Below are 11,085 nucleotides of genomic sequence, written 5' to 3'. Positions count from 1 at the left end.
GAGTGTATGATTTGTGGTACTCAACAGCAGATCGTCTGTATACAGCTCGTCTGTATTTGCGCGGAAGTACATTATAACATATACATGTTCTACACCAGGTTCAATGTACCAGACTAATTAAAACACTACTTAACGGAACGCGCGGTTTAAAATGTTATAATACTGATTGCGCCGCCTCCTCTTCTCGCGCGCACGTACGCTACGCGCGGGACAGCAGATGTTTTGATTGACTAAATGGTCGCATTTCATCCATTGGTCCCACGCGTAGTGATTCGCCGGGAAATGTTTTAGATACAGTATTCCTGATTCCCACACGTGCATGCTCGGCTCAGATCAAGGGTGATCTCAGCGAAAAACTCAGTTAAACCTCTCTATTATTTACTATGACACGGTACCTCTGTACAACAAGGTTTTTTACGCAAAATAATTCCTCCCATCTAATCATATATCCCAAAAACTGCGTTTACAGTTTAATTATATAAAATTATATAGATACAGAATACTTATTATCGATTAATGTACCTGGATACCGTATACTATTACCGTACGATAGATTTAGAATTGTACATTTTTGGATATCCGACTATCTTTAAATAAGCCGGAGTACAAAATATAATAGCACAGCCAGTTAATTTTCCTTGCATGTTACATCTATAATAAAGTTCACATTGTTTCACAAATTGTTCTGTGTTTGGAGTCAGAGCCAGATTTTGGGGAATTGTCATTCAATTAAATCGAACTATCGAAATATTTCAAAATTCTTATTATACCGTGTTAACAATTTTAACGTATTGCAAATTAATCTCTTTTTCTTATCGGTTAGATCACGGCTTCATATCACGTCAAATTCCCTGCCACTTGATACGATTGTAGTCGTACCGCTGTCGCAGGCTGAGAATTAATTTCACGGACCTTTAAAATGATATTTCTCACCACCAAACTCTTACCTCTTCCATAGTAGTTCGTGGCGTCCCTTGGTCAAAGATTGTGTACTTGACGAGAGGGCAGTATCTTTCTCAACCGCTCCACTATTATTGAAGTGCTGGGGGCGTATTACCAATTACTATAAACACACAAAATTAGGGGCAATGCCTCACGATATTTCCAATCTTACGCTGATGACCAGGAACTTCGAATATCTGTATTTAATTATATTTTAACATTTATCATATACTTTGCTGTTAAATAAAACGTATTTTGGCCTTACTAATATATGGTGTCGCATAATATATTAGAGTTGATTAAAAGTGTTCCGGTACCGATTTCTGTGTATTTTGCTTGGTGTAACTTTAATTGACAGTCCTCAAAAAAACGACAGTTCTAAGTCAGTGTACTGTAGGCCTGATAATATAGCTAATAAACTAACTACCAGTTTTCCCTCTGCAAACTGTTTCAAGATGGCTAATGCGGACGCGCCAAGCCGGATTAAATTCCATGCGCGCGTCCTGAATGGTAACAACAGTGCATACTAAGAGCGAAATCCCGCTTCCTAGAAGACCTTTTTTAGGGTCGCGTGACAGTAGCTTAGTTTGAGAAAAAATACGTCAGTTTCAAAATAAAATGGTACGGGCATTCAATAAATTGCATCAAATAAGAAAAAACCACAGATAAGATACACATAATATTACGAGAAAATCCCAATATCAGAAAAATAAGATACAAAATCAAGAAACAACAAGAAAAGTTCATCATTTTAAAGATATATAAAGTTCACAAATAAAAGAAAAGTTCGTCTAAATAAAGTAACAAATAAAAAACAATTGTACAAAACCCTAGTTTTTAAATTTACATTCTTAAATCAAGCAGCGTTTTTACTTTCAGCGACAATTATTAGTTTAAATACACAACTCATGCAAACGTAAAGTAAGCAAGCCTAGTTAAATAAGTCGGAGTGACTAATGTCACGTGACTTATGTTCCACGTATGTAAATTGTTAAGAAATATTTATGTAAAAGTTAAATATGGTTTAAATATACACTTTACATCCAATACAAATAAGTTTATTTTCACGTATAAAAACAAAAACACCCAGTAAGTTTAAGTAAGAGAAGAGTACAAAATACAAAATGCCAAAAATAGGAAATTATTACAAATCAATACAAACAAATTTAATATAAAAACCAACGTCAAATAATAATTTTCAACCATGCACAGCGACAGGTTAATCTAGGTAACCCTACAAAAAGTCCCATTGTATCTATTTCCGTGGTTGAGGCAGGCCTCGTTTAGGTGTAGGTTTCTTCATGCCTGCAGGAGCAGCAGCCCTCCTTACAGGTGTTTTAGCAGGCGTCTTACTGGGAGACTTCTCTCTAGATGCCGGGGGAGCAGCAGCTGGTAATTTAGATGTAGTTTTAGTTTTCTCTATCGGAGTTTTCACCTCATCCGCCGACTCAGGGTTAGAGCGAGACGCAGCTAGCGCTTGTTTTTCGTGTTCCTCGCGCTTCTGTGGCGCTGAAAGTTGCGGCGCAAGCGCTTTCTTGGGCGGAACAAGAGTGTTCTGTGTCGGGGGAGGAGAGGGAGAGTGGTTGGGAGAAGTAGGACCACTTCCTGGTTTCTTGGTGAGCAGAGAGTTGAAGAAGTTAGCCAGCACCCCATCAGCAGGTGGAGGAGTTTTAGCAGCTCCCTTAACTTCCCCCTCTAGTACCTTGTGGTGGGAGGGGCTCATGGGAGAGCCACTCTTCTGCTTCTCTACCAGTACAGCTTGCATTCTCGTCAGGAACAGTTGGTCGTCTTCTCCTTTTATTACACGTTTTTGTCGGATATCAGGCAGTGCCGCTATCTGTTCTACGAACGGTTTGGACTGCGTGAACTGAACAAAACCTGAGTGGGTTAAATAGTTTAGTTCCTAAAAAGTGAGATAAATTAGGGCATTACTCATTAAACGGTACACAGTATATACAGCGATACTTAACAGGAAGCTAAGTTGACCGTTAGGGTACAACAAACTAGACGTTTGGCTAGAGTCCAAGTGTAACAGCACTTTAGCACTTAGCTAGGAACTCCAAGCTACCTTGATTCTACTACTCAAACTCTAACCCGATTTTGAAACTCCCGGAATAATTAGCGATAAACGAGGAATAAGCCCCGGGCTTAAAAATAGTAATAACAATCAGTGGTGCTTACCATCACTTAGAAGGGCTATTTTAGAGGGAGAATCCCAGCCAATCGGTACGAAAATAGCATCCCTGTCCACAACCTGCGGCTCTGTCCTGAGCTTTAACCCGTAGAACACGTGACTCATATAGTCGAGCAGCAGTTTAGTGTTGCTGTTCTCTCGCGGTGAACTGGAAGTGAAATTAAGGGTTAATATTAGCAGATTGGGCACTGAGCCAACTCAATGAGCCAACTCACTGAGTATTATAACAACAAATTGAATAGGCTGTCAAAATGTTTATAGGCTAATATTTGGGTTGCTATATTTGGTTAAAAATGAGTAAATCTTCCGACCCCATGTCAAGGGTTAAATGATTTAGGAACTTAAAATAGAATGACAGTTCTCCAAATAAGGAAGAATGACGCACCAGTAAAGCAGACCGGCACCCCACGCAAGACAAGCTTTCCTCAAATACCACTGTATGTACTCGAAATGTTCCTCTGAAAAGTCGTTCTCCTTTTGTAGAGTGGACATTGAGTCTACCTGGAGGATTGTATCATTTCAGCCAATCAGAGCTCAGTATCAACACCACGTGACACAATTGAACCAATCAGAGCACAGTATTCACACCACGTGACACAATTGAACCAATCAGAGCACAGTATTCACACCACGTGACACAAAGTAACCAATCAGAGCTCAGTATCTACACCACGTGACACAATTGAACCAATCAGAGCACAGTATTCACACCACGTGACACAAAGTAACCAATCAGAGCACAGTATTCACACCACGTGACACAAAGTAACCAATCAGAGCTCAGTATCAACACCACGTGACACAAACCAACCAATCAGAGCACAGTATTCACACCACGTGACACAATTCAGTTAGTCAGAATGATAGTTGTCTAATAATAGGTATGAGCTAAGGACTGTATCCCTGATCAGATTGGTAATTGTGTAATAATAAAAACAACAAACATTGAGGAAACAAAATTAAATTAAACAACAGAAACTTTAATATGGTTAACGACACGTTGACTACTAAATTCTTATCACTCTCACCTTACTCAGTACCACGATCACAGGAATTCCAAGATTTGAGATAAGAGCTCCTTCTGGAATGGGGAGAATGACCTCATCTTCATCTTCCTTACTCTTCTTCTCCTCTTCTCTATCGTCCTTTCGTTCCGGACTCTTGTAAGAGCTGAACAAATCCACAACGTTATGTCGCAGTTTCGCCATTTCTCCTCCATCAATCTGTGTGAGGGAGAGAGCGTCAGCCAACCAGAATACAGTATTTACACCACGTGACACATTTGACAAAGAAGATGAAGAGAGAGAGAGAGAGAGAGAGAGAGAGAGAGAGAGAGAGAGAGAGAGAGAGAGAGAGAGAGAGAGAGAGAGAGAGAGAGAGAGAGAGAGAGAGAGAGAGAATTTAGGAATTTAAAGGTATGCGAAAAATGTGAACACGACACACAGCATCAAGGACCGTGTACATTTTACGATACAAAACATCTAGATAGATCTCATTGTATTAATGAAGTTATATAGTTTCATAATGTATCGGAGAGGGAGATGTTAGAGGTATGTGATATTTCCGTACCAACTTCACACTATCTCCCAGTGAGACTCACAGTCAGACACACGATGTGTTTATAATTTAAAAATGTAAACTCTAAACAGGGCGTATTTTGATGAAGTAGGAGTATTTTAAGGAAAGAGCACTGGATCTGTGGGTATGGTGTAATATATACTCCTGCCTGTCATCACGATACCTCTTCCTTAGTTAAAATAAGGCACATTAATTAAAATTCGAACAGGTAAGTGGTTGGAGTTTTTCCAATTTTAATCCGGTTTTAATGCGGGGAGATGGGATTAGGGGGTTGTAAGTTTGTGCGGGGAGATGGGATCAGGGGGTTGTAAGTTTGTGCGGGGAGATGGGATCAGGGGGTTGTAAGTTTGTGCGGGGAGATGGGATCAGGGGGTTGTAAGTTTGTGCGGGGAGATGGGATCAGGTGGTTGTAAGTTTGTGCGGGGAGATGGGATCAGGGGGTTGTAAGTTTGTGCGGGGAGATGGGATCAGGGGGTTGTAAGTTTGTGCGGGGAGATGGGATCAGGGGGTTGTAAGTTTGTGCGGGGAGATGGGATCAGGGGGTTGTAAGTTTGTGCGGGGAGATGGGATCAGGGGGTTGTAAGTTTGTGCGGGGAGATGGGATCAGGGGGTTGTAAGTTTGTGCGGGGAGATGGGATCAGGGGGTTGTAAGTTTGTAAGTTTGTGCGGAGAGATGGGATCAGGGGGTTGTAAGTTTGTGCGGGGAGATGGGATCAGGGGGTTGTAAGTTTGTGCAGGGAGATGGGATCAGGGGGTTGTAAGTTTGTGCGGGGAGATGGGATCAGGGGGTTGTAAGTTTGTGCGGAGAGATGGGATCAGGGGGTTGTAAGTTTGTGCGGGGAGATGGGATCAGGGGGTTGTAAGTTTGTGCGGGGAGATGGGATCAGGGGGTTGTAAGTTTGTGCGGGGAGATGGGATCAGGGGGTTGTAAGTTTGTGCGGGGAGATGGGATCAGGGGGTTGTAAGTTTGTAAGTTTGTGCGGAGAGATGGGATCAGGGGGTTGTAAGTTTGTGCGGGGAGATGGGATCAGGGGGTTGTAAGTTTGTAAGTTTGTGCGGAGAGATGGGATCAGGGGGTTGTAAGTTTGTGCGGGGAGATGGGATCAGGGGGTTGTAAGTTTGTGCAGGGAGATGGGATCAGGGGGTTGTAAGTTTGTGCGGGGAGATGGGATCAGGGGGTTGTAAGTTTGTGCGGGGAGATGGGATCAGGGCCGGGGGTTGTAACTTTGTAAGTTTGTGCGGAGAGATGGGATCAGGGGGTTAAGGTTGTAAGTTTGTGCGGGGAGATGGGATCAGGGGGTTGTAAGTTTGTGCGGGGAGATGGGATCAGGGGGTTGTAAGTTTGTGCGGGGAGATGGGATCAGGGCCGGGGGTTGTAACTTTGTAAGTTTGTGCGGAGAGATGGGATCAGGGGGTTGTAAGTTTGTGCGGGGAGATGGGATCAGGGGGTTGTAACTTTGTAAGTTTGTGCGGAGAGATGGGATCAGGGGGTTGTAAGTTTGTGCGGGGAGATGGGATCAGGGGGTTGTAAGTTTGTGCGGGGAGATGGGATCAGGGGGTTGTAAGTTTGTGCGGGGAGATGGGATCAGGGGGTTGTAACTTTGTAAGTTTGTGCGGGGAGATGGGATCAGGGGGTTGTAAGTTTGTGCAGAGATATGGGATCAGGGGGTTGTAAGTTTGTGCGGGGAGATGGGATCAGGGGGTTGTAAGTTTGTGCGGGGAGATGGGATCAGGGGGTTGTAAGTTTGTGCGGGGAGATGGGATCAGGGGGTTGTAACTTTGTAAGTTTGTGCGGAGAGATGGGATCAGGGGGTTGTAAGTTTGTGTAAGTATATAATGAGATTTTTTCAAAAGCGTACGAAATATTATTTTGTGTTTCAGCCCGTGATTTCAAATTAGCTTGAATGTAATGTTTTTATATATCTCAAGTACAGTCATCAGAAATAATGAGCAAATTATTAGCGTAAGACGCGGCGTAATTAATTGCTCAGTTCAAAATAAGTGGAACTATGTTATAGTGACTAGTGTGTTTCATGGGTTATATAAGGGAAACGTGTCTAATGTCACATACCTGCAAACTCTTGATATGTTCCTCTAACAGGGAGGTCCAATAAAGAAGTTCCTCCTCCAGATTCCAGGGTTTATCTAGAGACAACACTATAACTACCATGGCGTTCTTCATCCTGTCAAGAAATGAAATGAACCTCAAAATGAGATGTTTTCAAAGTGATTTCCGGTAAGAAAGTTTTGCGAAAAACTTTACCAAAGAATGATATTTAAGGTTGTCTTTCGGTATCTGTGGAAGGAACCAAAACCTTAAGCCCTACAATTGAGCAGTAATCAAATAAACAACCCAATATCTGACCGTGAAGATTTACGTCTCTTATTGTGGGCACGATATTAAATGGATAACTAAGTACCAAAGGGGATAATAATCCCGGTTAGTTAGAATAGTACCTTTCTTTAGTAAGAACAAAAGGCAGGAAGTGCTTGTAGCTGGTAAAGTGGACCCCGATCTGTCCTAGATTCTCCTTTTCTTCGTCCCGAACTGTAACGTAACTGAGGGAGAACTGATACACATAATTAGACTGATTAGTGCTGTCTGTGAGTCTGTGAGTCTGTGTGTGTCAGTCAGTCAGTCAGTCAGTAAGTCAGTCAGTCAGTCAGTCAGTCAGTCAGTCAGTCAGTCAGTCAGTCAGTCAGTCAGTCAGTCAGTCAGTATGTTTGTCTGTCTGTCTGTCTGTCTGTAGTCGTGCTCCCTATTAAATCATTTAGTTTGTTTTCTTTTGGGGCGTATGCTATTTGCCATTGGTCATCGTGTGCTATTTTGGGGCGACCTATGATAATCAGAATGATGGCATATTGATCTGTCTTTTTAAAGTTCTTTCCAATTTATCGACCTTATGAACCAATAAAACTTCTTCTTTTACTCAAACATATCACGAGTTCAGAATGTAACCAAAATAACTATAAATATGTTACTTCTGGGCCACCCTGTATGTTCCACCACCGAATGGTCTACAGTACACAATGTTAACAGCATCCTTTTGGTTTCCTTAGTAAGGAATGTAAGAACAATAACTCAGTACAATTGGGGTGATCTAAGAGAGGATAACGTCAGATAACATAATTAAATTATCATTATCACTGTCTTAAGTCATCGGAGAGTTGTGAAATTAGAGCATGTTAATTACAGTACGGGTGTGTGTGTGTGTGTGTGTGTGTGTGTGTGTGTGTGTGTGTGTGTGTGTGTGTGTGTGTGTGTGTGTGTGTGTGTGTGTGTGTGTGTGTGTGTGTGTGTGTGTGTGTGTGTGTGTGTGTGTGTGTGTGTGTGTGTGTGTGTGTGTGTGTGTGTGTGTGTGTGTGTGTGTGTGTGTGTGTGTGTGTGTGTGTGTGTGTGTGTGTGTGTGTGTGTGTGTGTGTGTGTGTGTGTGTGTGTGTGTGTGTGTGTGTGTGTGTGTGTGTGTGTGTGTGTGTGTGTGTGTGTGGATAACGTTAGGACGGAGGAGGATGCGACTTAACGACTAATGGAATTTAATGTTTGATCTAGAAGGAGGATTCAGGATCCCGCTGTGATCTCTGCAATTTCAAATATTTCGTGTGATTTTTAGTACAAGTCCGGAGAGTTGGTCGTTAACAATGTCAGTTACTTTAATTAAAGTTTTAATTTCAAAGTGAGAGGAACTTAAAGATTATAAAACTAACTCTGTAAGATGAAGAAGTGGTGACGTATTATAAAGTGAAGTGTGAAAATGACGTGATGTGTGAAATGTGAGGTGTGACAAGATGTGTGATTTACCTAAATTCCACCCCAGGGTTACTATCAATGAGTTCTGCATGTTTTGGGTCCATCATCTTAGACACGAGTGTAGATTTGCCAGATTTTGGTGTGCCCAGCATGATCACCGTCTTATTCCCTAGACGATGGTAGATTGGTATAGGGTCAGATAGTAAGTAGTAGGCTAGGGTTAGAAACAAACTAGGCCAATAATACTTACTGCTTAGTCATTAACTACTGATTAAAAATTATTATATTAGCAAACAAATTAATAAAATTAGCGATTAACTACTGCTTACGGTAAGAATTAAATAGTAATTACCTCTTGAAGTGGTCCTAGTCTGCAGTGAGCTAAGTAAGTTAGACCAGATATCATCTTTAGACTCCACTTCAGGGTCCTTCTTACTGGTCGGAGCCATCCTACCTGAGTGTTATTTGTTTAAATACCAACCCTACCTGAGTGTTATTTGTTTAAATAACAACCCTACCTGAGTGTTATTTGTTTAAATACCAACCCTACCTGAGTGTTATTTGTTTAAATACCAACCCTACCTGAGTGTTATTTCTTTAAATACCAACCCTACCTGAGTGTTATTTGTTTAAATACCAACCCTACCTGAGTGTTATTTCTTTAAATACCAACCCTACCTGAGTGTTATTTGTTTAAATACCAACCCTACCTGAGTGTTATTTGTTTAAATACCAACCCTTCCTGAGTGTTATTTGTTTAAATACCAACCCTACCTGAGTGTTATTTGTTTAAATACCAACCCTACCTGAGTGTTATTTGTTTAAATACCAACCCTACCTGAGTGTTATTTGTTTAAATACCAACCCTACCTGAGTGTTATTTGTTTAAATACCAACCCTACCTGAGTGTTATTTGTTTAAATACCAACCCTACCTGAGTGTTATTTGTTTAAATACCAACCCTACCTGAGTGTTATTTCTTTAAATACCAACCCTACCTGAGTGTTATTTGTTTAAATACCAACCCTACCAGAGTGTTATTTGTTTAAATACCAACCCTTCCTGAGTGTTATTTGTTTAAATACCAACCCTACCTGAGTGTTATTTGTTTAAATACCAATCCTACCTGAGTGTTATTTGTTTAAATACCAACCCTACCTGAGTGTTATTTGTTTAAATACCAACCCTTCCTGAGTGTTATTTGTTTAAATACCAACCCTACCTGAGTGTTATTTGTTTAAATACCAACCCTACCTGAGTGTTATTTGTTTAAATACCAACCCTTCCTGAGTGTTATTTGTTTAAATACCAACCCTACCTAAGTGTTATTTGTTTAAATACCAATCCTACCTGAGTGTTATTTGTTTAAATACCAATCCTACCTGAGTGTTATTTGTTTAAATACCAATCCTACCTGAGTGTTATTTGTTTAAATACCAACCCTACCTGAGTGTTATTTGTTTAAATACCAACCCTACCTGAGTGTTATTTGTTTAAATACCAACCCTACCTGAGTGATAAGTTACTCCCCCTCTAAACTAAGGTAGTCTCTCTCGGAGTGATTATTACTTAATTACTTAACCTGAACCCTGCTACTACTAACTAGTAGTTGCTACTACAGTATTAACCTCATACCTCAGCTACAAGGCCGGATTAGCAGATACACTACACTCGCTCATATTGTTACAAAAGTCTGATGTGTTATTATTAATATTATACACACGTTTAGTGTGTAGCCTCATCGTAGCGTGTGTGTTTGGAGAATACAGAGGTAAACACTGTAGCACTGTAACACTGTAACACTGTAACACTGCTACACTGTAGCACTGTAACACTGTAACACTGTAACACTGCTACACTGTAACACTGTAACACTGCTACACTGTAACACTGTAGCACTGTAACACTGTAACACTGCTACACTGTAACACTGTAACACTGCTACACTGTAACACTGTAACACTGTAACACTGTAACACTGCTACACTGTAACACTGTAACACTGTAACACTATAACACTGTAACACTATAACACTGTAACACTGTAACACTGTAACACTGTAACACTGTAACACTGTAACACTGCTACACTGTAACACTGCTACACTCAATGTACACCACAAGCGTGGAATGCACTGTGACTAAAGAGTGTGAACTGAGGTACATGCTGCTGATAAATGTTGATAATGTTGTAGACGTGTGTGGTGGTGGGGTGGACGTGTGTGGTGGGGTGGTGTGGTGGACGTGTGGGGTGGGGTGGACGTGTGTGGTGGTGGGGTGGACGTGTGTGGTGGGGTGGTGTGGTGGACGTGTGGGGTGGGGTGTGGTGGACGTGTGGGGTGGGGTGGACGTGTGTGGTGGGGTGGGGTGGACGTGTGTGGTGGGGTGGGTGGACGTGTGGGGTGGGGTGGACGTGTGTGGTGGTGGGGTGTACGTGTGTGGTGGGGTGGTGTGGTGGACGTGTGGGGTGGGGTGGACGTGTGTGGTGGGGTGGGGTGGACGTGTGTGGTGGGGTGGGGTGGACGTGTGTGGTGGGGTGGGTGGACGTGTGGGGTGGGGTGGACGTGTGTGGTGGTGGGGTGTACGTGTGTGGTGGGGTGGACGTGTGTGGTGGGGTGGGGTG

The 11,085-nt window shown here is 42.0% G+C and overlaps 1 protein-coding gene across 1 annotated transcript; it reads right to left on the bottom strand.

The window, feature by feature from the left end:
• Positions 1-1,572: 1,572 nt before the first annotated feature.
• Positions 1,573-9,745, bottom strand: LOC134813953 (cytoplasmic dynein 1 light intermediate chain 2-like). Its single transcript, XM_063821904.1, has 8 exons — positions 8,815-9,745; positions 8,514-8,631; positions 7,172-7,273; positions 6,786-6,897; positions 4,165-4,359; positions 3,522-3,637; positions 3,124-3,284; positions 1,573-2,820 (listed from the first exon to the last, which is right to left on the bottom strand). Exons 1-8 carry the CDS (start codon positions 8,909-8,911, stop codon positions 2,198-2,200), a joined length of 1,524 nt encoding a protein of 507 aa, XP_063677974.1. The 5' UTR covers positions 8,912-9,745; the 3' UTR covers positions 1,573-2,197.
• Positions 9,746-11,085: the final 1,340 nt, after the last annotated feature.

This window comes from Bolinopsis microptera, chromosome 4 (assembly GCF_026151205.1).
Source record: "Bolinopsis microptera isolate Bmic1 chromosome 4, MBARI_Bmic_1.0, whole genome shotgun sequence".
NCBI classification, from domain to species: Eukaryota; Metazoa; Ctenophora; class Tentaculata; order Lobata; family Bolinopsidae; genus Bolinopsis; species Bolinopsis microptera.
Note: the sequence above shows the minus strand (reverse complement) of the source record. Positions and strands in the feature narration are given on the sequence as shown.

Coding starts and splice junctions, on each gene's coding strand:
- LOC134813953 (XM_063821904.1), bottom strand. CDS start 8,911: ATGGCTCCGACCAGTAAGAAGGACCCTGAAGTGGAGTCTAAAGATGAT. Junction 8,632..8,814: donor GACTAGGACCACTTCAAGAG/GTAATTACTATT, acceptor ACCATCGTCTAG/GGAATAAGACGGTGATCATG. Junction 3,638..4,164: donor TGATCGTGGTACTGAGTAAG/GTGAGAGTGATA, acceptor ACAATCCTCCAG/GTAGACTCAATGTCCACTCT.